At 39.1% G+C, this 26844-nt stretch overlaps 1 protein-coding gene across 1 annotated transcript in view; it reads right to left on the bottom strand.

Moving 5' to 3' along the window:
* The window catches only part of Naa16 (N-alpha-acetyltransferase 16, NatA auxiliary subunit), a 56972-nt gene extending 33775 nt beyond the window's left edge, over positions 1 to 23197 (bottom strand). The window contains exons 1-8 of the mRNA XM_090342077.1: positions 23106 to 23197; positions 21774 to 21858; positions 17544 to 17648; positions 15544 to 15701; positions 13020 to 13154; positions 7769 to 7922; positions 4280 to 4399; positions 1354 to 1449 (exon numbers count right to left, since the gene is read on the bottom strand). Coding sequence (XP_090198203.1) covers positions 1354 to 1449; positions 4280 to 4399; positions 7769 to 7922; positions 13020 to 13154; positions 15544 to 15701; positions 17544 to 17648; positions 21774 to 21858; positions 23106 to 23159 — 907 coding nt within the window. The 5' untranslated portion in view covers positions 23160 to 23197. The remainder of the gene's footprint in view (positions 1 to 1353; positions 1450 to 4279; positions 4400 to 7768; positions 7923 to 13019; positions 13155 to 15543; positions 15702 to 17543; positions 17649 to 21773; positions 21859 to 23105) is intronic.
* Between the last annotated feature and the right edge of the window lie 3647 nt (positions 23198 to 26844).

Here is a 26844-nt window from a genome sequence, read left to right as displayed (position 1 = left end):
CCGGCCCAGACAGCAGAGTCTGTGAGACAATTTTGTGCGATTTTAAAATTCTTTTTAAATGCTAATACTGGGACTTGAACTCATATCCTATTCAGGTTAGCACTACCACTTGAGCCACAGCTCCACTTACAGCTTTTAAAGGTAAAAGTCTCGGGGGAGGAAAATGGAGACAAAAACATGAGAAGGGGTAATGTGTGTGAAGTAATGCACCCTCTATCTGGCGAATATAACTATAACCCTTCTATTAATTACAATAAAAAATTAAAAAAAAAAAAAAAAAGGTAAAAGTCTCCTGGTCTTTCCTGTCCAGGGTAGCTTCAAACCATAATCTTCACATGTCAGCCTCCTGAGTGGCTAGGTTTACAAAACTGAGCTACCAGTACCTGTCAAGAAAAAAATTTATATAGTCAAATTATTATACTTAAAAATTAACATTTAGGCCTTGCACAGTGACTCACACCTGTAATCCTAGCTATTCAGGAGGCTGAGATCTGATGATCGCAGTTCAAAGCCAGCCTGGGCACTAAAGTCCATGGGACTCTTTTTTTTTTTTTTTTGCCAGTCCTGGGCTTGAACTCAGGGCCTGAGCACTGTCCTTGGACTTTTTCAAGACTAGAGCTCTACCACTTGAGCCTCAGCACCACTTCCGGCTTTTTTCTATGTATGTGGTACCAAGGAATTGAACCCGGGTCTTCATGCATGCTAGGCAAGCACTTTAACCACTAGGCCAAACTCCTGGCCCCCATGGGACTCTTATCTCCAATTAACCACCAGAAAACCGGAAGTGGGGCTGTGGCTCAAGGGGTAGAGTGGTAGCCCTGAGCTGCAGAGCTCAGGGACAACATCCAGGCCAAGAGTTCAAGTTCCACTACCAACAACAAAAAAAAAAAAAGAAAAAAAAGAAAAGAAATTAGCTGGGAGTGGTAGCTCATGCCTGTAATCCTAGCTACTGAGAAGGCTGAGATCTGAGGATCACATACAAAGCAGCAACTTGGGCACTAAAGAATGTGAGACTTTTATCTCCAATTAATCAGTAGAAAAGTAAGGCTGTAGCTCAAGGGATTAAGGTGGTAGCCTTGAGCTGAAGAACTCAAGGACAGTGCCCAAGCCCAGAGTTTAAGCCCCATGACCCACAAAAATAAATAAATAAATAAATAAACATTTAGCTACACATTTAAAAGCAATTTTATCCTTAACTTTATGTACAATCAAACTCAAAACTGCTAATTCTTACTCATAAGGTCAGCATCATCTATCAAAAGGTAACATCAACTATCAAAACAAGTTTTTCAAGTATGAATGGTATTAATTTTGTCAAGTAATTTTAAATTACAAAAGATATCCTAACATTACCTGGAATAAGGTTCAAAGGTAATCTTCTAGGTGCAACTGCTTTGGGATGCTGCTGACTAATTTCTTCATAAACCTTCAGTCTCTCTTCTAAAGTACCTATTATAATATGCATAAAATTCATAGTATTACAACTTCATCTGTAAATAAAGCACTGACGCTTTAAAATGCCATGAATAGGACCAGCATTTTCAATATTAAAGCTGCTTTCAATTCACAAAAAAGACATTTACAACTCTGTAGCAGTAAAATATAATCTGTAAATCATCATTTTAAACTCAGTTCCCAGAGATACCCAATTCTTATTTCATCACAACGGACATTACATCTAATTCAAATCATACGTACCCAAGACATATAGAGATTTGCTGAATTTGTTACATTCTAAGTACTCATTCTCTTACACTATATCCTTACATCTTACACAAACACTCTAAACGAGGACTACACATATTCTTCCAAATACCTATTGATTGGGCTGAAAGAAGAAAATGTTTTTTTTTATTATTTTTTATTTACTTTTTTTTTTTTGCCAGTCCTGGGGCTTGAACTCAGAGCTTAGACACTGTCTTTGATCTTTTTCCTCAAGACTAGCGCTCTGTCACTTGAGCCAAACCACCACTCCTGGATTTTCTATGTATGTGGTACCAAGGAATCAAACCCAGGTCTTCATTCATACTAGGCAAGCACTCCACCACTAAGCCAAACTCCTGGCCCTATTTTCAATTTTCTTTGTCAGTCATGAGACTTGAACTCTGGGCCTGGGAGTTGTCCCTGAACTCTTCAGCTCAAGGCTACTGCACTACCCCTGGAGCCACAATGCCACTTCCTATTTTCTAGTGATTAATTAGAGAAAAAAGTCTCAGAGACTTTAGTGCCCTAGCTGGCTTTAACCTTGTTGTTATCCTTGAATCTCAGCCTCCTGAGTAGCTAGATTACAGGAGTGAGCTGCCATGCCCAGCTTGGATTCTTGAAAGTGGTAACGATTTCTCTCAAATGATATAAGTATACTTAAGAAAAGTATACCTTCACTGGCAAAAACTACCTGCTTTTGTAGTACCACACAAAGGATCTGCATATAAACTATAAATTATTTTGCAACATCAATAAGTAGAACATATTTGAGTATGTAGTTCACTATGCTAAAATATCCTTCATGTGTGCATACAAGGAAGACAATGTTACATAAGCCATAAGACAAGTTACAGTAGAATCTTCAAAGTAAAAATATACCTCTTTTGAACCATAAGGTTTAAATGAATTCAGAACACAAAAGTATAATAATTCTTGATGTTAGCAAACAAGGTATTTTTATAATAAATGTGTTTAGCAGCAATATTATAAAAACACTGCACTTCAAGGAATGTTTGACTTAATGTACATGCATTCTTTCCCCCGGCAATGTCTTAGAGCTCTGATGTGGTTTGATTTTTAAAAGTGGGAAATATGAAAAATGTTTCACATTCTGTAACCATTTGAGACTTCTGCGATTAATAAGCAACCTTGGAGCCGGGAGTCTGGCCTAGTGATAGAATAGTAGCCTAGCATGCACAAGGATCCGGGTTTGATTCCTTGGTACCACATACATAGAAAAAAGCTGGAAGTGGTGCTGAGGCTCAAGTGGTAGAGCTCTAACCTTGAGAAAGTCCAAGGACAGTGCTCAGGCCCTGAGCTCAAGCCCAGGAGTGGCAAAATAAATAGATAAATAGGTAGATAGATAGATAAATACATACATACATACATACAACATACATACATACATATACATACAAAGATACATACATACATACATACAAAGATACATATATAGATAAGGAACCTTATACATTGAAGTTTATAATGAAGGCTACTAAGTATTCTTAAATGTTTTTTTTAGCTAGGCGCAGTGGCTCATATCTGTAATCCTTGCTACTCAGGAGGCTGAGATCTGAGGATCATGGTTCAAAGCCAGCCCAAGCAGTAAAGTCCTTGAGACTCTTATCTCTAATTAACCACTAGAAAACCAGAAATGAGCTGAGGCTCAAAGGGTAGGGTGGTAGCCTTGAGCTGAAGAGCTCAAGGATAGTACCCACGCCCAGAGTCTTTTTTTTTTTTTTTTTTTTGCCAGTCGGGGCTTGAACATAGTGCCTGAGCACCGTCCTTGGGCTTTCTCAAAGCTAGACCCCTACCACCCGAGCCACAGAATCACTTCCAGCTTTTTCTATGTATGGGGTACCAAGGAATTGAACCTAGGGCTTGATGCGTGCTAGGCAAGCACTCTACCACTAGGCCAAACTTCCAGCCCCAAGAAACAGTTTTTGCATCTACCGATAATAGGGAATGACAAAGTTCAGAAATTATTAAAGATTTCTCTATTAAGATTTCTCGAGAAGTAATAAATCTCACAAATATAGTTAAATTAAGACAAATGATACTATTTCAAATACAAGTCACAAATTGGAGCTCCACAATTTACCTGGGGAAGAAAATATCCTAAAGAAAGATGTAATTCATTTTTTGGTCCACATAGTTTATAGTAACCAAAGATGGTACATTCATTTTAATATAACATTTAAATACTTTTACTAGTTATTGTTAGGTCAGTTCAGAAAAAAGCATAGTCATTTCATATTTCCCTACTTCAGGCATGAAATAAAAACCATCTTGTTTCAGTCCTTTAGTTCTGGAATTACAGGCAAATTTCGAAATCTGATTCTAACTAGCCTTAACTGGTAAGACTTTTAAAATGGAAAACTATAATTATCTGCAAGAATTACCATTTATGTTTAACTTTTAAAAATTAATCTTCACTACCACATTCAATCTATAATGCTATTACATGGAAAAATAAGGATAATACTAAAATTATTTGCTCTTAAGAACTATTACAACTTTACAGTGCATATACTTCAAACACTAGTTGAGGTAGAAAAAAGAAATCTTTACATACTAAGTTGTAGAGCTTTTTCCAAGCCTTCGAAATAACACCAATTTTCTGCATTCCGATCAATCAAGTTTTTGAATATTTCACTGGCTTCTTTTAATCTTCCCAATTTCAACAATATTTCCCCTAAAATTAAATTTTAAATCATATTCATTTCACATTAACAGTACTTTTCTGATCCCAGAGATTTCACTAGGCAACATTAGTAAGCAGATGTTTTATGAAGAAAGAACTGTGTTTCCCTTTGGTACATGCTGCTTCAGTTTGTGTAACTAAACATAGGCTCCTTCACAGCTTACTTCAGAAATGACCATTTAGGCATTCTACCGTCTTAATATTCATTTATGGTGCCTCTCACATAAATATAAATATAAATACAGTTTGCATGACACTATTTTGTTAGGAAAACATCTTTGCATTACACATATATTTATGTACTGTTTAAGAAAACTAAGGACTCCTCTACACAGCCAAGTTACTTTGGCAAGTAATTCTAATGAAATATGCCTATCTACTTCCAACAAGATTTAAATGTACCTTTCCTGAGACAGGGTCTCACTGAACAATGAAGACTGGGCTTAAAATCAAAATCATCCGGGGCATGCATAATGACCCGGGTTTGATTCCTCGGTACCACATACATAGAAAAAAGCTGGAAGTGGTGCTGAGGCTCAAGTGGTAGAGCTCTAGCCTTGAGAAAGTCCAAGGACAGCACTCAGGCCCTGAGCTCAAGCCCAGGACTGGCAAAAAAAAAATCTCCTAGCAGAGATTTGCAATAGAGCAAAACCTTGATACAAAAGGCCATATAGTAAGACACTAAATGAAAGGATCTCTAGGATATAGAAACATAAGCCATATAATGAATGATTGTTGTTCTTAAGGTACTATGTTATCTCTCATCTCTTTTGCTGTCCCTTGGTTATCTCATATTGTTACAGTATCTCACTTTGTTACCTGATATATCGGATATATTTGTATTTGGTTATTTGAAATTGGATAGGGAAGGGGGGGAAAATAAGATGGGGGGGGAGGGAAATGGGGACCAAGACATGAGAAAGGGTATCAATGTATGTGAATTAATGTACCATCTATCTGGCAAATATCATGTAACCCTTCTATTAATTACAATAAAAAATATATGAAAAAAATCAGAATCATCCTGTGTCAGACACCTAGAGCTATAGCAATAGGCAAATGCTCAAATATTAAGCAATTCTCTACTCAGTTCTATAGGTCACTAAAACTGGAGAGATTAACTTAGAAAAAATATAAAATCCAATACTACTTCATGCTAAAAACCCATACAAACCATGTCTATGTACAAGTTAACTCTAAGTTTCAAATCATTTCAGTAAATAAATAACTTTCATATGGGAAAATGAGTGCAGAGAATGAGGAATTAACGTCTTAGATATAATGATCATCACATATAATCACAAGATTTAAAAAAAAAAAGATTCAATACTGAACATAGCAAAATGGGTATCAGTGGCCCACACCTAGCAGCCAGAGGCTGAAATCTGAGGTCCCCAGGCCAAAGCCAACTTGGGAAGGAAAGTCCATGGGACTCTTAACAACTAACCACTAAAAAACAAACAAAAACAACCCCAGAAGTGGAGCCGTGGAAGTGGTACAGTGCTAGTCATGAGCAAAAAAGTTCAGGGACAACACTCAGGCCGAGTTCAAGTCCCTAGACCAACACATATATACCTGAAGATACCTCAGATTCCCATCCCAACATTTTTCATTTCCTAAAGGTCTTATTTCAAACACACAAAACCATTTAAATGTCCCTAGTGATATTAACTAAACATTCACCATGTTGGAAGAGGCAGCTTATATTTTTTCTATTTTTATACATGTTGAAAATTTTTTGGCAAGTGGGGAAGAAGAGTGATATGGGTTGAGATTGGAATATACAAAAAACGTGGGCATGGTGACAAAGATGAAATATCCCTCATCATATAATGTCAGGTCATAAAAGAAAGAAGTTAATGATTACAAAAGACATAAATATGAGTTTTAATTGGCCTATAAAGTTCACTGAAAGAATAAAATACCATAACCTATCACAGCAAATTATACAGAGAACTGGCTATAAAATCAAGATTAAGGGCCCAAATTTATCCTCACTAACAATAACATAAATGCATAAACATAGCTCTGAAGCTATTTGCAGATTTGATCTCACCATATACTTATTTTTATTTTTAGAATATTTATTATTTTTATTTTATCTTTTGCTAGTATGGGGTAAGGGAGTTTGAATTCAGAAATCTTATGCTTACTTGGCTGGTGCTCTATCACCCAAGCCAAACTTCTAGCCCCATATTATACCCTTTTTTAAAAAAAATCAGTTGTGGGGCTTAAACTCAGGGTCTCGGCACTGTATGTAAGCTATGTCACACAAGACCAGAGCTCTACCACTTTGAAGCACCATGTTACTTCTGGTTTTCTGGTAGCTAACTGGAGATAAAAAAGCCTCACAGACTTTCCTGCCAAGGCTGGCTTCAAACCTTGATCCTCAAATCTCAGCCTTCTGAGTAGCTAGGATTATAGGCATGAGCCACTGGTGTTTGGCAATATTATTTAATTTTTGAAAATGAATTCCCTGTTCATGCTACAGGATATTAGCTTTCATAAATTCCAAGTAGTTAAACCAGATACCAGAATATCTATTTAAATCCACAGTTCATTTAAAGGTTGAAAAACTATGATGTCATCAATATTCATAATAATGTTAAGCATAATAAAGACCAGTAACTGGCCAGGTATGGTTGCTCACAACTGTAATCCTAGCTACTCAGGGGGCTGAGATCTGAGGATTTCAGTTCAAAGCCAGCCCAGGCACTAAAGACTTTGAGACTCTTATCTCCAATTAACCACCAGAAAACCGGAAATGGTGCTATGGTTCAAGGGGTAGGGTGGTAGCCTTGAGCTGAAGAGCTCAGGAACAATGCCCAGGTCTAGAGTTCAAGTACCAAGACCAATCAATCAATCAATCAATCAATCAACCATTCAATCAATCCCAGTAAGAATAATAGTAGTTCAAAGTAAGAGCTAAGGTTCCTCAGTCTCCCTCATCTCCCAAATGTATATTACAACTACATGGGTTGTTATGAGGATTAAATTAATAATGGTGCTGGGTGCCGGTGACTCACAACTGTTATCCAAACTACTCGAGAGGCTGAGATCTAAGAATTATGGTTTGAAGCCAGCCCAGGCAGAAAAGTCTGTGGGACTTTTACATCCAATAAACTACTCAGAAAAAGACAGAAGTAGCAACATGGCTCAAGTGGTAACCTTGAGCACAGAGGCTCAGGGACAGCACCTAGGGCCAGAGTTCAAGCCCAGGACTGGCAAAATAATAATAATAATAATAATAATAATAGTTAGAATATCACCTGATACAAGCAAGTGTTGTCATTAGAAAAGAACATATAATTTTTATTCTTTCCCTTAAGGTTACTATTAAAAAAAGAAAAAGCCACTTACCCTTAATTTCTTCCACTGAAAGTTTATCACAAATTTGTTTTTCATATGTTTCTATATGTTCTAAAGATTCTTGAAAGAGATTTGCCTCTCTCATCACTTGATTCTGATATAGTATTAGTTCGCTATATTCATAGTCTAGTTTGTTCACAGGAACCTAAAAGAAAACCAGCTTATGTTATTTGTGTAATTATATAATTATAGATCTTTAATTTTTTTCCAGAAGATATTTTCAGGCCAGTGTGGTGGCTCATGCCTGTAATCCTAGCTACTCAGAAGGCTGAGATCTGAGGATCAAAGTTCAAAGCCAGCCCAGGCACTAAAGAACCTGAGACTCTCTTTTTTAAATTTAATTTTTTATTGTAATTAATAGAAGAGTTACATTATATTCACCAGACAGAAGGTGCATTACTTCATAAACACTGATACCTCTTCTCATGTTTTTGTTCCCATTTCCCTCCCCCCAAGAACCTGAGACTCTTATCTCCAGTTAAGCTCTAGAAAACAAGAAGTGGGGCTTGGTTTGAAGGTAGAGCATTAGCCTTGAGCTGAAGAGCTCAGGGACAACACTCAAGTTCAAGCCCCATGACCCTCAAAAAAAAGGCAACCCAGAGCCAAGAGTTTGGCCTAGTGGTAGAATGCTTGCCTAGCATGCATAAAGACCCAGGTTTGGTTCCTTGGTACCACATGCATTGAAAAAGCCAGAAATGGTGCTGTAGCTCAAGCTGTAAACTTCTAGCCTTGAGAAAGTCCAAGGATAGTGCTCAGGCCCTGAGTTCAAGCCCCAAGACTGGGCAAAAAAAAAAAAAAAGGAACCCAGAAGCAGTTGCAAATACTGCAAATACGAGAGTGATTACTACCATCACAGCAGATTAATACTGTCACTACAATAAATATAGGTAGGAATTCTACCCAGGGCCAAGTGAAGAGGTCAGTCAATCTGGTACCAGAATATAAAAATGGTTGAACTAGACCCAGAAATAGAACCACATACCTATAGTCAACTTGTATTTGACAAAGGAGTCAAAGATACAGAGTGGAACAAACACAGCCTATTCAACTATTGGTGCTGGCAAAACTGGGCAGCCACATGCAGAAAACTAAAAATTGACCCTAGCCTGTCGCCATGCACAAGCATTAACTCAAAGTGGATCAAAAACCTCAATGTCAGACTGGAAACCGTGAAACTGCTACATGATAAAGTAGGAGAGACACTGGAACTCGCAGGCATAGACAAAAGATTCCTGAACAGAATCCCAGGGTCACAACAGATTGGAAAGAGACTCGATAAATGGGACTACCTAAAAATAAAAAGTTTCTGTACAGATAAAAACATAGTTGCAAAAGTAGAGAGACAGCCAACCAACTGGGAAAAGATATTCAACAACAATACATCTGACAAATGCTTAATATCCAGTATCTACAGGGAACTCAAGAAACTAACCCCCCCAAAACCCAATAAACCATTCACTAAATGGGCAAGGGAACTAAAGAGAGACTTATCAAAAGAGATTAAAATGGTAGAAAAGCATATGAGAAAATGTTCATCATCCATGGTCATAAAGGAAATGCAAATAAAAACAACCCTAAGATACCACCTTACCCCAACAAGAATGGTCAAGATTTTGAACTCAGACAATGACAGTTGCTGGCGGGGTTGTGGAGAAAAAGGAACCCTACTACACTGCTGGTGGGAATGCAGACTAGTTCAGCCACTCTGGAAAGCAGTGGGGGGGTTTCTTAAAGAACTGAAAATAGACCTTCTCTATGATCCTGCCATACCACTTCTGGGCATCTATCCTGAACAGCATGACCCAGGATATTACAAGGACACCTGCTCAGCTATGTTCATCTCTGCACTATTCACAATAGCCAGGCGATGGAAACAATCCAGATGCCCTACTACAGATGAATGGATACAGAAAATGTGGTATATATACACAATGGAATTCTACATAGCCAACAGACAAGATAAAATAATGGCATTCCCAGGGAAGTGGATGAACCTAGAGTGAATCATGTTGAGTGAGACAAGTCAAGACCTAAGGAACAAAAGGCGCATGGTATCCCTAATATGTGGCTATTAAATCCAAAGAGTACAAGAGCGAGGACTCAATAACTGCATACCCAAAGCTATGAACATGGTAATGGAAATATAAACATAACTATATAGACATAAAAACCTATGACTCTATAGACATAATGTTTTCTTAAATTAATATGTTTCTATGACATACAAACCCTTAGCCTAATTTTGATTAAGTTCTAAATACTAAGTCCCAGTGATTGTAAATAGAGATTCCCTCCTTGAACACTTGTTTGTTAAACTTGTCATTTAAAATATGATGTAAAAATCAACATTAATAAATTCTTTAAAAAAAATGGTTGAACTTCCCAGACAGAGTAGTCAAGAGATTTTGAAATGATAAAGGGTAGGAATGAGACACAGGGCTTCAGGATGGATTTCTGACACTATGTTATCTAACTTCTATAGCATCTCCATCAACTCTACAGCGAAAACCACACAAAAAATGTTCTGTAAAGCTAGATGCCAGTGGCTCATACTTGTAATTCTAGTAACTCAAGAGGCTGAGCTCTGAGGATCATGGTTCAAAGTTAGCTTTGGCAGGAAATTTTCTGAGACCCTTGTTTGGAAATGATTTATCAAAAAGCCATTAACCACTAGAAAACTGGAAGTAGCAAAGTGACTCAAAGTGGTAGAGGACTTTCCACAACAGACATACGGATACACAAAAGAATCTCACAGCTAGACATGGTGCAGTGGCTCACACTAGTAATCCTAGCTACCCAGGAGGCTGAGATCTGAGGATCAAGGTTCAAAGCCAGCCCAGGCACAAAAGGACCTGAGACTCTTATCTCCAACTAATTCCTAGAAAATGGAAAGTGGGGCTTGGCTCAAGGGTAGGCTGGTAGCAATGCCCAGGCCCAGGGGCAATGCTCAGGCCCAGGGGTAGGGTGGTAGCTTTGAGCTAAGGAGCTCAGGGACAGAGCCAAGCAGAGAGTTCTAGCCCATGGCCCACAAAAAAAAAAGAAAAAAGAGCCAGGAGCTGGTGGCTCATGCCTGTAATCCTAAACTACTCAGTAGGCTAAGATCTGAGGATGGTGATTCAAAGCCAACCAGAGCAGAAAAAACCATGAGACTCTTATTTCCAATTAACCACCAGAAAACAGGAAGTGATGCTATGGCTCTAGTGGTAGAGTACTAGCCTTCAGTTGACAAGCTCAGGGACAGAACCCAGGCCAAGAGTTCAAGAACCCAGATGATTAAAGGAAAAAAAAAAAAAAATCAAAAAGATTTACAAAGGTTAAGAAGGGAAGATGCCCTGAGTTTAAGCCCTGGGACCAAAAATAAACAAACAAACAAATCTAGTTTCCAAAGTCCATTATATGGCCAGAGAGCAATGACTGCCCAATCAAGATCAACATCTAGACATCTTGGTACAATTTCAGAACACAAATATTGTTCTTTTAAAGGTAAGCACCAAGAGGCTCATGCTTGTAATACTAGCTACTCAGCAGACTGAGATCAGACAATCATGGCTCAAAGCCAGTTCAGGCAGACAATCTGAGAAATTTATCTCCAGCTAACTAGCCAAAAGTACAGGCATGGCTCAAGCAGTAGAGTGCCAGCCTTCTTTTTTTTTTTTTTTTTTTTTGGTGGGTCATATGGCTTGAACTCAGCCTGGGCACTGTTCCTGAGCTCTTCAGTTCAATGCTACCACGCTACCACTGGGCCTGGGTGTTGTCCCTGAGCTCATCAGCTCAAGGCTACTGCCCCACTTCCTTTTTCTAGAGGTTAATTGGAGATGAATGTCTCAGGTTCTTTTGTGCCTGGGGCTGGCTCTGAACCTTGATCTTCAGATCTCAGTCTCCTGAGTAGCTAGGATTACAGGTGAGAGCCACCACACTGGCTTGAGGAAAAATGGTAAGAGCCTAAGGCTCTGAATTTAGCCTCAGTACCAGGAAACACACACACATACACACACACACACAAATTATTCTTTTGACAGGAGAAAAAACACAAAAGATCTACTTGGAAAAGTAACAACCATAATCAAACTTCCTACTGGAAATAGCCACCTTTGCAGTTCTATGAGAAAATGATTTATCTAGAAAACTCTTAACAACTTAAACTACAAGTATAAAGATAAATCAGGGTTGGGAGTTTGGCCTAGTAGTAGAGTGCTTGCCTGGCATGCACGAAGACCCATATACATAGAAAAAAAGCCAGAAATGGTGCTATGGCTCAAGTGGTAGAACGCTAGCCTTGAAGAAAGCCTAAGGACAGTGCTCAGGCCCTGAGTTCAGTTTTTAAGACTGTCAAAAGCAAACAGATAAATCAACGACATCCTAAGACAAAGAAAAGGATTCAGACACTTATGCTCCATCATCTTTCCTAGAAAATAATTATAGGATGCATTTTAGCAAAACACAATAAAGAAAATACAAATTTCAGGGGGAAAAACAATTCTGGGGCCGGGAGTTCGGCCTAGGTTTGATTCCTCAGTACCAGATAAATAGAAAAAAGCTAGAAGTGGTGTTGTAGCTCAAGTGGTAGAGCTCTAGCCTTGAGAAAGCCCAAGGACAGTGCTCAGGCCACTGAAGTCAAGCCAGGACTGGCAAAAAAAAAAAAATTCTTCTCCCAAGAAGAAAAGATGGTACAAACCATCCAGGTTTGTGGTGAGAACTATATCAAACCCATATTTGTTATTGCCCAAAAAGCTATTTTATTACAAATGCTTTTACTGTGTCTATCAATGTATGTCCCAAGCACTGTACTCAATGTTAGAGCTGGAGACTAAATGACGTATGGCAGTGCCTCATAGCAAAAACTATATATTGCCAGTGTTCAAAAATTACTCCTTAATAAAAGCAATGAACACACTGGGTAAAACCTTTTCAAATCAATGCTTCAAAACTCTTAATATTAACCATAGGCTTTCAGCAACCTGGAAAGTATTAATTTAAAATATGTTAATTGTAAAAGAAAGCTGATTGCCAGTGTCTAATTCCTGTATTCCTACCTGTTCAGGATGCTAAGACTGGAGTGATTATGGAACAAAGCCAGTCCAGACACAAAGTGTCCAGAGCTCATCTCAACCAAAACACATGAAAACTTTTCAAGCTTTTCCACAGATTTCAAAGACTAATTCAAATTTGGAAAGGGAAAATTTAGAAGTTACCAACTTTTGTCTGTGAAGGTAGAAGAAAATAATTAGAATGGCATTCTTACTTGCTGTGTTTGTCTAAATTCTTCCAATAGCTTTAATGCCATGTCATAATCTTTCAGCAAATGATATGAAATAGCATATCCAATCCAGGAAGCACGCTGTGTTGGACGTAACTGAAGAAGCTGGTATCCTGTCTCCTTCAAAAAAAAAAAAAAGAAAAGAAAAAGAAAGTGTTCTATGTTAATGTAATTAATTATAAAGTATTAAAGGTACCATAAGACTATCACTGAAATCTTATTTTTTTTTTTTTTTTTTGCCAGTCCTGGGCTTGAGCTCAGGGCCCGAGCACTGTCCTTGGACTTTCTCAAGGCTAGAGCTCTACCACTTGAGCCTCAGCACCACTTCCAGCTTTTTTGTATGTATGTGGTACCAAGGAATCGAACCCGGGTCTTTGCGCATGCTAGGCAAGCACTTTAACCACTAGGCCAAACTCCCGGCCCTGAAATCTTATTTTTGAGGCCCATGAATTTGAGCTGTTTCATAAATTAACCACATAATGAAATGTCTTCAGAAAAAATTTAAACATTTGGCAAGAAAGACTGTGAGAGCTTTTTAGTTATTTTTTATTTTATTTTAATGTATAGAAGGGTTACAGTTATATTCGCCAGGTAGAAGATGCATTACTTCTCATACATTGATACCTCATCTCATGGGGTATCATGGGGATCACCCTTCCCCCATCCCCTCCCCCCATCTTTTTTCCCCCTCCTATTTCAAATAAACAAATATATATATATATATTTATATAATATACCAGGTAACAAAGTCAGATACTGTAACAATATGAGATTAACCAAAGGACAACACAAGAGAAGAGAAAAAAACATAGTACATTAAGAACAACAGTCACTATGAGAGTGTTTTATATACCAGATTTTTTTAATTGTGATATGAAATTTCAATGTTTTCTTTTAAATTTGCTATAATGGCTAGGGGAAACAGTCAAACACAGACTGGATTTTTGTAGAAGAAATATCTCCAATTATCACTATGTAGTGACTTTTTTACATACTAAAAACAAAATGTTAGAAATTTCATCATGGCTGGTTTAGGAAAATCAAGATACTTTTCTAGAAGAAAATCCAAACTCCATATATATAATTATTATGATTATATATGTATATATATATGTATGTAATTCTACCTCTCCTCATTTCTTTCTCTAAGTTTTAAGCAAATGCTACTCATAACTGCAAGAGAGTCTAGAAGACATGGTCTTTAATTTCCATGACTCTGTTAGATGATTAGAATAAGTACCAAATAAGTCCTATCTATATTATATACTAGAGGATTCTTTTGGATCCTTCTTGGAAAAGAAAACTGACAAAATGACTTTTCCTCTTGTGTGTCTGGTTCCTTTTAGCATATGACATTAAGCTATACCACTTTACCCCCATGTTCATTGCTACTACACGGACAACTCCCTCATTAACGTCTGGATCAGTTAAATCCTTCTTTCATCCTGGCAAAATACAACAATAATGTGGCTCATCCATCTAATAATCTGCCTAGTTCCAAGATTTCCTCATCTTCAATGACTTAATCCTATGTATCCAATCGCACAACCATACCTAAGACCTTCATAATGCCCAGAAATCACAAACCCAGATAGAAAACACACACCCTTGAGGATTGGTGCCATTATGAATTTCAGGAGAGCCTTTGAACTCACTAAATGTAGGAAGGCAGAAAGAAACAAAGAGAAAAAGAATGGAAAGAAGGGAAGGAGAGAAGGACTCAAGGAGAACAAGTGGCTCATTTATATTAGAAACAGAGAGAGGGGCCAGGAGTTTGGCCTACTGATTGAGTGCTTGAGTTTGGCCTAGTGATTGAGTGCTTGCCTAACATGCACCAAGACCTGGATTTGATTCCTCGGTACCACATACATAGAAAAGCCAGAAGTGGTGCTTTGGCTCAAGTGGTAGAGCTCTAGACTTGAGAAAGCCCAAGGATAGTGCTCACGCCCTGAGTTCAAGCCCCAGGAGTGACTCAAAAAACAAAACAAAAAGGCATGCAACAGCTAGGCACCAGTGGTTCACATCTGTAATCCTAGCTACTCAGGAGGCTAAATTATGAGGGATTACAGTTAAAAACCAGGCCGGGGCAGTGGTTCATACCTGTAATGCTAGCTACTCAGGAGGCTGAGATCTCAGGATCAAAGTTCAAAGCCAGACTGGGACAAAAGAACCTGAGACTCTTATCTCCAATTAACCTCTAGAAAAGGGAAGTGGGGTGGGGACAATGCCCAGACTAGCAGTAGGGTGGTAGCCTTCAGCTGAAGAGCTCAGGGACAGTGCCCAGGCAGAGTTTAAGCCCCATGACCCCCCCCAAAAAAAAAGAAAGAAAGGAAAGTGGTAGAGTGCTGGCTTCAAACAAAAAAGTGATTTCTTCTACAAACTCTACTTATTTAAATCCACATGAACTTGGCATTTGCTCATTTTGTGTTTTAAAAAATTCACTGGCTTTTAGAAAATATAATCTCTTCTTTAAAAAAGAAATATGTACATTTAAGAATAAAATACATACTCGGTAACCTTCAAGGTCTCTCATTTGAATCTGCAACAAAGACAGGTCCCTCAAGATTTGCAGATTATTTCTATCTAACTTGAGAGCATTTCGGTAACACTTAATAGCTTCATCATATTTCTTCTCTGAACGTTGCAGGAGGCCATATACATGCCAACCTATTAAGTTAAGGAAAAAGAAACATTCACAGACACTATAATAATATACTTTAATTTCTCTAAAAAGACCTTAACAAAAATGGCATTTTATCTGAGATTTGTTTCAGAATAATCTGTGGTAACAGGGAGAGATTGTAAAGGGTAAAGACAAAAGTAAACAAGCTGTGATAATAGCTGTTAAACTGTTGAAACTGGGTGATAAGCACATGGAGGTTCACTATTCAGTTCTCTCCACTTCTGTACATGTTTGAATTATTTCATAGCATTTTTTATGCAAGCTTAGAAGTCTTTCAAAAATTCTTCATATTTCTCTATGCTCTATTTTCCCTTCATAATTTTTACCCCATCAACCTCAACATTCACTTACATAAAATTTTCTTGTAAGTCTACACTCAACCAATTCTAAAAAACAAATAAATAAATATGTAATCATTAGTGATAAGACCACAAAACTTCACTTTTCATTATCATAAAGTCTTAGCACATCTTGGAACCAGAACCCAAAAAAATCTTAAAAAAAAAAACCAAAACACTCTCATACTTACATTCCCTTTCTCTTCACTCTGGGGTAAGCACTGGGATGAGAAAATAGTATTTAGTACTGAGAGAACCCTGAATTAAATATGTGATATCATTACAAAGGTGTCCATATTTAATACTAGTCACTTAATACTAGTCATTTGCTAATTAAGTATATTTATAAAAAAAACTATACCATGACACTATGTAAAAAGATTAGCCATAAGCATACACATGTACAAAATACAGGAAATTTCACTGATACATTAAAAATATTTTGGGGGCTGGGAGTGTGGCCTAGTGGTAGAGTGCTTACCTAGCATGTACCAAGCCCTGGCTGGGTTCCATTCCTCAGTATCATATACACAGGAAAAGTTGGAAGTAGTACTGTCACTCAAGTGGTAGAGTGTTATCCTTGGGAAAGCCCAAGGACAGTGTACAGGCCCTGAGTTCATGCCCCAGGACTGCCTCCGCCCCCAAAAAATATATATATAGATAGATTTTTTATATACTGAAACACTGTATTCAGAAAAACAAATATAAAGATTTAATAAAGCAAGTGGGCACAGTGGCTCATGCCTGTAATCCCAGCTACTCAGGAAGCTGAGATCTGAGAATCGAGGTTCAAAGCCAGCCCAGGCACTAAAAAACATGAGGCTCTCATTTCCATTTAATCACTAGAAAACAGGAAGTGGTACTGTGGCTCAAGGGTTGGGGCGGTAGCCTTGAGCTGAACTGCTCAGGGGCAGTGCCCTGGCCCATGGCCCAGAATTCAAGCTCTATACCCCCCCCAAAAAAAAGATTTAATAAAGCAGCAAGCAACAGCTATTTCCTTGTGTTAGCAGAAACCAAGCTTAGAAGCCAATACCTTAATATTAAATACAAGCAACAGCTATTTCCTTGTGTTAGCAGAAACCAAGCTTAGAAGCCAATATCTTAATATTAAATAAAATCTGTTTTTTCTTTGGCTAAAGAAAAATCAGACTCAGGATCTTGCGCACTCAGGCAAGAGCTTAGTACTGAGCTATCAACTCAAGGTTTTCAAACAAGCCAAAAATCCTACCATGTCTGTAGTCCCATTTACTCAGGATGCTTTTCCCTACCCTAAGGGCAACTGAAGTAAACATGCATATGTAAACACATATATTTTATAGGGATTTTTCATAAAAAATACTCTAAGAAACAAAGGGAGGGAGCAAATGAGACTGTTACAAAATATTGATAACTATAAAAACTAATGGGTACATAAATAATTAAATTTTTAAGCAGGTTTTTAACTTAATTAGCAAATGAAATTAAACTGTAACTACTGTAAAAGGATACAGACATGACTCTTGACATCACTCCGAAGTCCTTTACGAACAAATTCATATGCTTCTTCTTTTTTTCCTAAACAGTTCAATATTAATCCTTTCATAGCCAAAGTCTCTGGAAAATAATGTTAACCTCTATTTACATAAGGAAGATTTACTCTGTTAGCATTCCACTAATATTTGAGACATGGAATATCCCTACTATTCTCATGTTTATATTATTCATCTAATTTCAGAGCCCCTCTCCACCCAAGCATAGTGTAATATACCTGTAATCTCAGCACTCAGGACACTGAAGCAAGAAAATAAGAGTTTGAAGTCTGCCTGTGATGCATAGCAAGTATGAGACTAGTCTAGGTTGTTTTGTTTTTTGCTTGGTTCAGTTTGGTTGTGGGGCTTGAATTAGGGCCTGGACACTGTCCCTAAACTCTTTTGCTCAAGGCTAGTGCTCTACCACTTTGAGTCATAGTTTCACTTCTGGTTTTCTGGTGGTTAACTGAAGATAAATGTCACATAGAGTTTCCTGGCTTTGAACCACGATCCTCAGATCTCAGCCTCTTGAGTAGCTAGGATTATAGGCATGAGCCACCAGCACCCAGCTAGCCTAGGTTTTATAGTTAGATCCTGTCTCAAAAAAAATAAATAAATAAAAATCCTCTCCCACACAAGAGTAAAACTACATCTGTCTGCTAAAAATACCTAGGCTGTCCAGGTACCAGTAGCTCAAGAGTATAATTGCAGCCACTAAGGAAGCTGAAATGTAGAGGATGAGCCCAAAAATTAGTCTGTGTGACAGTATCTCCAAAATAACTAACAAAAAGTAGATTGGAGATGTGGTTTAAGTGGTACAGATCAAGGGCCTTAACACAGGGTGCTGAACTCGATCAAAGTACTGACAAACAAAAAACAAAACAAAAGTAAAAACTCATTAAACTACAATGGAGTTGCTAAAATGCTTTCAGCTATAACACTGAGTATTCTAAAAGAATACTATGAAGTAGGTATTATCCTACTAGAAAATAATTAACAGCACAGGTATCTGAGAATTGTTGAATGAAATCCACTAAGCAGTTCTAGTTTTCCAGATATCAATTCTAATCAATCATTAACTAATTTACATCTCACAAACATTGAACCTACTTTAATGAAGATACAACTTTAAAATAACTATTCAAAAAACTGAAATATTTTTAAAATAATCTTATTCATACTGAAACATATTTTATTTTGGCAGCAAATTTATTTCAACCAATTCTACTTAAACTAATTAACATCTTTTCTGTATTTCAAGAGTATTGTACTGGACTATGGGAATGACAAGAAAATGTTAGAAAGTTAATGAATGATGATGTTTTAGAATAATCTAATCTATAAAAGGAGAATCAGGCAGGAGCAACATTCAAACACTGATCTCAACAGACTACAGTTTTCAGAAAATGGTGATCCAGGTAGCCCAGGCCCTAATTATCAACATCTTTTTTTCTTTCTTTTTTCTTTTGGTCATGGGGCTTGAACTTGGTCTGGGCGCCGTCCGTGAGCTCTTCAGCTCCAGGCTACTTCCCTATGCCTGGGCCTGGTCCCTGAGTTCTGCAGCTAAAGGCTACCACCCTAGCCTGGAGCCAAGCCCCACTTTCCTTTTCTAGAGGTTAATTGGAGATCAGAGTCTCAGGTCCTTTTGTGCCCAGGCTAGCTTTGAACCTTAATTCTCAGATCTCAGCCTCCTGAGTAGGTAAGGATTACAGGTGAGAGCCATTGCATCTTTTTAAATTTTAAGCTTTTTAATAGCCTCCAGTTAGATAAGGGCTCCACAGCTATTAAAAACAAACTCTAAATGCTAAAATTCCATGAAATGAAGACTCCTTTTTATTTTGTCTTTTCAATGTGTTTAGAAAAGTGAGCAGGGTCAAACTACTCCCAATAAATGGTCTTAAGTTACTCAATTCTGATACTCAGTGTCCTCCCAAGAAGCTTTTCTAAACTATCAGAAGATAATCTGAATTCTAACCTGATACTTTTTAACAAACTTTGCTACCAATAAAAGGGATGAGAAACTGAATACAGGTGGCTCATGACTGTAATCCTAGCTACTCCAGAGATCTAAGGATGTAGTTCAAAGCCAGCCCAGGCACAAAAGCCCATAAAGCTCTTTATTTTATTTTCTTGTCAGGATAATGTATAGACGGGTTACAGTTACATTTGTCAGGTAGTAGGTGTATTACTTCTCGCACACTGATACCCCTTCTCATGTTTTTGTCCCCATTTCCCTCCCCCAACCTCCTCATGAACCTCTTCCAATTAACCACCAGAAAATTGGAAATGGCGCTGTGGCTCAAGTGGTACAGTACTAGCCTTGAGCTGAAGAGCTCAGGGACAGCACCCAGGCCCAGAGCTCAAGACCCACAACTAATTAAACGAGAGAGAAAGAGACAGAGAGAGACAGAAAGAGAGACACAGAGAGACAGAGACAGAGGAAAAAGGGGTGAGAAAAATAATTATAGACATAATTAACAGCAGTGTTAGATAATAACTCAATATACATAGATCAATGGTACCCTACTTATATAAAAAGGTCAGTAGATATATAAAAGTGTAGGGGTACCTATAATGCTAGCTATTCAGGAGGCCGAGATCTGAGGATATGCGATTCAAAGACAAACCATGAGACTCTTATCTCCAATTAATTACTAGAAAACAGGAAGTGGGGTGGTAGCCTTGAGCAAAAGAGTCAGGGATAGCACCCAGGCCCAGAGTTCAAGTCTCAGGACTGAAAAAAAAAAAAACCCAAAACTCTAAAACAAATTTTAAGGAATAACTTGTTTTTATATAAATAAGTAACTAAAAATTATTATCTTAATAAGACTAATCATTTCAGTCTTTTTTAAGGAAAAAGAAATCTATAAGTTGTCTGTAATTACTAGCTGAAGAGCTCAGGGTCAACAACCAGGCCCAGGGGCAGGGCAGCAGCCTTGAGCTGAAGAACTACGGGACAGTGCCCAGGACCAGAGTTCAAGCCCCACAACCAACCCACATAAAAACAAAAACCCACACACAGGTCGAATGTACTTATTCAAATATTAAAAATCTAAAATGGTCTAAGATCCAAAGCTTTCTTTTTATTTATTATTTTTTTGGGTGGGCCATGGGGCTTGAACTAGGCCTGGGCACTGTCCCTGAGCTCTTCAGCTCAAGGCTACCACCCTACCCTTGAACCAAGCCCCACTTCCTGTTTTCTAGAAGTTAATTGGAGATAAGAGTCTCAGGTCCTTTTGGGCCTGGGCTGGCTTTCAACCTTGCCTCTCAGATCTCAGTCTCCAGAGTAGCTAGGATTATAGGGCATGAGCCACAGTGCCTGGCAAGATACAAAGCTTTCTCAGCACAAAAAGGCTCAATAGGTATTTGAAAAGTTTCAGATTGGGGGGCTGGGAGTTTGGCCTAGTGGTAAGAGTGCTTGCCTAGCATGCATGAAGACCAGGGTTCGATTCCTCAGCACTCCACATACATAGAAAAAGCCAGAAGTGGTGCTGTGGCTCAAGTGGTAGAGTGCTAGCCTTGAGAAAGCCCAAGGACAACGCTCAGGCCCTGAGCTCAAGCCACAGGACTGGCAAAAAAAAATAAAATAAAAAATAAAAAGCTCATTCAAGCCGAGCTCCGTGGCTTATAAAAAAAAAAAAGAAAAGTTTCAGATTACATATCTCTAGACTACTAATGTTCAACTGGCAATTTGCTAATATTCTAAAACATGAAAAACTATGAAATCTAAAATGGTTTCCAAACATTTCAGATAAAGTCTATCTATGTATTACCTCATCCAATTTTCCCCCAAATGCTCAAGCTCATCTAAGGACATAATGTAGTATAATGAAAGTCTGAAAAGACTCATATGAAACATAAATTAAAATGTTGACCATTTGGGCTGGGAGTCTGGCCTAATGGTAGAGTATTTGCCTAGGATGCACAAAGACTGGGGTTCGATTCCTTGGTACGACATATATAGAAAAAAACCCAGAAGTGGTGCTGTGGCTCAAGTGGTAGAGCTCTAGCCTTGAGAAAGCCCAAGGACAGTGCTCAGGCCCTGAGTTCAAGGCCCCGGACTGGGGGAAAAAAAATGTTGACCATTCATACACTCAATAGAAAGATGCAAAGCTTTGGAATCCAAGACATATTTTCTCACTCCTAAATTCCTGCTTGACTTTGGAATTAGATTTCCCCAAAGTTATTTCTAAAACAGATGTGACAATACCTCCATGTTCTGCGAATTTTGAGTTCGAAAGAATCATCTTGCAAAACCTGAGGCCATTTTTGTACTGCTTCTGCTCATAACATTTCTGTAAAGAAATATAAATAACAGTTCTTTAAGAAAATGGATGTAACCAAGACATGTGAAAGGGTATCAATGTATGTGAATTAATGCACCTTCTATCTGGCAAATATCATGTAACCCTTTTACTAATTACAATAAAAAAAATTAAAAAAAAAAGAAAATGGATGTATACTGAAGCAACTTTTCATTCAATCACAATTCTACATTCCTAATCTAAAACTGGGTCTAAAACACTGGATAGTGTACGTAATAGTTTTATCAGGCTGGAAATGTGGCTCAGTGGTAGATTGGTCGCTTAGCAAGCAAGAAGCCCTGGGTTTGATTCCTCCATACTACATACACAGTAAGAGCTGCAAGTGATGCTGGACTCAAGTGGTAGAGGGCTAGCCTTGAGAAAGCCCACGGACAGTGTCCAGGCTCTGAGTTCAAGTTCCACTATCGGCCAAAAAAAAAAAAAATGAAACAAAGAAAGAAACGTTTAGCATTTCCCAAGTTATTTAGAGATAAAGTTAATTCAGCAGTATCTTTAAACTTTTTTGTAATCTGAGAATAATAAAAACATGTACCTGTTTTACTTAATGCTGCGGATATATGCACAGGTTAAACTAGAAAATAGAAATGTTTTCATTTGACTATTTATAGATGATCTCCCGTGCATGTTTTAGACTCCCTAGGCAAACAACATGGCAGAAGAGCGGTGGCTTATGCCTATACTCCTAGCTACTCAAGAAGCCGAGATCTAAGGACTAAAGTGTTAGGGCCCTCTAGCTTTGAGAAAAACCCAAGGACAGTGCTCAGGCCCTGAGTTCAAGCCCCAGGACTGGCAAAAAAAAAAAAAAAAAAAAAAAAAAGTAAACTCTCTCAAGCGCAAAGCCAGGTGGCGCGCACGGCACATGAGCCAAGTTAAAGAGCCAAGTGCACGGCAGCTTGGAAATGGTCACTTAAGGAGGGCACCCCACACTGCAAACCCTCAGCGGGTATGGATCGCCCGGGCTTTGCTAGGGCCTGGGGGTGTGGGGAGGAGGGGAGTGCGCCGTTTCCCGGGGGAACTCGGCAAAGCCAAGGTGAACGTCCGAGGAGAGGCGCCCGGGGCGACAGTCTCTCCCGCCACCGCGGCGTCACCTGGGGAACTTGTGGAAGTTTCTGGAAAAGGCGGTGGAGGGGAGGTCGGCGGAGCCTCCACGCGCGCCTCGGGCTGTCAGGTAAACACGGAGCGGGGCGGAGGCCCCGCGGGGAGCCACGGCCACTCACCAGGACCCGTTTGAAGAGGCTGCTCTCCTTGGGGGGCAGCTGCACTCCGGGCATCTCGACGGCGGGGAGCCCGCGGGGAGCCCGAGGGGAGCCCGGAGCTCCGATTCCCGCCGCGAGTGACAGCTTACTTTATTGGCCTAGACTTCGCTGGCCAGGGGAGCCGGAACGGGGCTGGCAATGGAAAAACAACGCAGCGTGGACGGGACACACCGTTGTGTCTGAGGGACCCACTTTTTGGCGACGCACCCCACTTTTCTGGCTGGTGACCGCAGCGAGTCCCGCGCACGCAAGATGGCAGCAAACTCCGCACCCTGTGGTCTACGCAAGGCGCCTGCGCGGGACGCCCGCAAGGGGTTGGTTGGCTGGGAGAAAGGGGGCGGGACCAGGCTATAGTGGGCTCTGGGTGTTAAAAGTTAGCTTAGTTACCCAAGATAATGTTATTTCCGAGGCAGTGTTTATTGTTTTTTTTCCTTAACTTTTTTATTGTTATTACAAAGGTGATGTAGTAAAAAAATGAATAAAACAAAGGTGATGGGGGTGGGGGGAGGGTAATGGGTACCAAGACATGTGAAAGGGTATCAATGTATGTGAATTAATGCACCTTCTATCTGGCAAATATCATGTAACCCTTTTATTAATTACAATTAAAAAAAACAAAGGTGATGTACAGAGGGGTTCCAGTTACATAAGTCAGGTAAAGAGTACATTTCTTTTTGGACAATGTCACCCCTTTCCAAACACTCTCCCAGTTGCTTCCTATCATCCCCACCAAGGCAGTTTTTGTTTGCACTTCTCCCTCTGCCACTTTAAATCACGTTCAACACAAAGCAGATTCTGAATGTAGGACAAATTTGCCCTTTTTCCTTTTCCCGCTGGATTTAGACTCTAAAAACGTCTTTTTTTCATTGCAGAGCTAAAAGCATTTACAACCTACCTGAGGATAGGGACAGTGCTCCAAGTAAACTACCCTATGTAAAAACCCATTTGAAAAGGCAGGGAAAAAGAAAAGATTCTCAACCAATTAGAGAACCTAACATTTTCAACAGGAATGATGGTAGTTTCTTGGAACCGCTTGTCTTCCAATTCTTTCTCCACTTTCTCCTGAGACAGTTTCCCTTCATTCAAGTCATGTAATATTGGCAGAAACAGGATGATACCGATGAAACCCAAGGTGACACCAATCTGGAAGTATCCCACCATTAATAGGCAGCATAGCTCCTGGGCTCAGGGGCTTACTCATACTGGCTCGGGATGCTGAAACTACAGGTCAAAGCCAGATCCCAGCCAGAACATGAAACTCTTTATCTCAGTTAACCACCAAAAATACCAAAGTAGAACTTTGATGCCAGCCTTGAGCCAAAAAGCTAAAGGACAGTGCTCTCAGGCCCTGAATTCAAGCCCCAGGACTGGCACAAATGCACAAAAAAAAAGGAGACAGAATATGATGAAAGTATCTCATGGACTTTATCCTCCTTAGTCATTGCAAAAACTATTTTCACTCTCATAATAGCTGCAAAAAGTTTACTTTCATATAGCATGGCTACTCTCTTTTTCAATTAGGCAGCCAGGCTTGGGTTCTTCATTTGCAATTTGATGTCTCCCACCACTGCCAATTTCTACCAAACTTACTAGCACAATCCCAAATTCGTATTTCATGCTTTCTTCATCTCTTTTTCATAAACTATTGTACACATCTTGTTTACAGTAAGATGGGGGAAAGGAAGGTGTTTGAAATACTAAACAAGTCAGTTGTGTGCTTTGTTAGAGTGAAAGATACAACAAATGCACAGTCAGAAAGCCTGGCTTATGCAGGAGCTTTGATTTTATTACTAACTTGCTATTTTGTCTGAGGAAAATCTGATTTCTACCTTTCAAAAGAAGAGTTACAACATTGTAAGTAATCTGTTTTACAGCCAGGTTTTGTGAATTTAATGTTTAGTCATTTCAAAGTCTGTGATTTCTTTTTTGTTTTTATTTATTTATGTGCCAGTCCTGGGGCTTGAACTCAGGGCCAGGGCACTGTCCTTGAGCTTTCTCAAGGCTAGAGCTCTACCACTTGAACTACAGTACCATTTCCAGCTTTTTTCTGGGTATGTGGTGCTAAGGAATTGAACCCCAAGCTTCGTGCATGCTAGGCAAGCATTCTACTGATAGGCCACACTCCCAGCCCGGAAAAGCCCATGATTTTAAAAAGCTGTGTTAAGTCTGAACTTAGTTTTTCAGGAAGAAAGCTGCAGCTCCTTTAGGGGCAGCCTGGACTTCTACCCAGGTGTTCTTTCCTAGTGCTTCGGATGTGTATCTACTTTAGTATCATCCTGCAATAAGGAAAGTAACAGCAGTTACGTCTGTGAAAACTATCACAGTTCCCAAGCACTTTTATATACATGATAGTGCAACCAAGGAGAACAAATATAAATTGGAAACTGAGAGCTGGTGACTTATGCCTGTAATCCTAGCTACTCATAGGGCTGAGATCTGAGATCAGGGTTCGAAGCTAGACTGGGCAGAAAAGTCCCTGTGAGACTCTTATCTCCAATAAACCACTCAAAAACCAATGAACCACTAAAATGGTAGAGCACTAGCCTTAAGTGAAAGAGCTCAAGGACAGCATCTAGACCCTGAGTTCAAGCCCCATGAAAAAAGGAAAGACAGAAAGAAGAGCGAGGGGGGAGGGAGGGATTCAGAACTAGCTAGCAAAGTAAAACTTGGGAGTTTGCTGATAATCCCATGAGCAAGTTAACCATATAATTAAAGGCTTCTGGAGGGAAAATTTTTTGCTAGATTGCATTTTTCATGTCACCCAAGATTCTCTGATATTTTCACTCTTTTCTGCCTTACTCGCTCATGTTTCTGAAGAAGAAATGTTCTCTCATTCTTCTCTATCCCTCTCCCTTTCTGCTTCACCAGAACTTTTATTCACTAGTTATCCCTTTTGTACTTGGCCTTTTTCTCTCTTTTTCATAGCCTGTGTTCTAGTATAAAGAGACACACATAAACTAGAAAAACTATAAACCTTTTCTAGACAGTAGGAAGTCCTAGAAAGGAAATAAAATGAGAGCAATAGTAGCTAAAGAAAAGATGAGTTTAAACATGGCACTCAGAACTAACCCCCTCTGGGGAGTTGGAGACAGCTGGGCAGAATTCTGAAGAGAACAGAGCTAACAAGAAGAAAAGCCAGAGCTGGGAGTTTGTCCTAATGGTAGAGTGCTTGCCTAGCATACACAAAGACCCAAGTTCAATTCCACGGTACCACATACATAGAAAAGCCAAAAGTCGTGCTGTGGCCCAAGTGGTAGAGCTCTAGCCTTGAGGGAAGCCCAAGGACAATGCTCAGGCCCTGAGTTTAGTCCCTAGGACTGGCAAAAAAAAAAAAAAAAAAAAAAAAAAAAGAGGAAGAAGAAAAGCCAGGATGGCCTATTCTAGGCAAAGTGAGCCACATAAAGATACCTTGATGTGAGCACAAGATTGGCATGGGCCAAGATTCTGAACTCAGACAATGACAGATGCTGACAGGGTTGTGGAGAAAAAGGAACACTAAAAAAAAAAAAAGAAAAAAGAAAAAAAAAAAGAAAAAGGAACCCTACTGCACTGCTGGTGGCACTGTAAGCAAGTTCAGCCACTCTGGAAAGCAGGATGGAAGTTTCTTAAAGGACTGAAAATAAACCTTCCCTATGATCCCGCCATACCACTCCTGGGCATCTATCCTGAACATCATAACCCAAGATATGGTAAGGACACC

Source organism: Megascapheus bottae, chromosome 11, assembly GCF_031878675.1.
Source record: "Megascapheus bottae isolate mThoBot1 chromosome 11, mThoBot2.hap1, whole genome shotgun sequence".
Lineage (NCBI taxonomy): Eukaryota > Metazoa > Chordata > Mammalia > Rodentia > Geomyidae > Megascapheus > Megascapheus bottae.
This window is presented reverse-complemented; position numbering and strand designations above follow the sequence as displayed.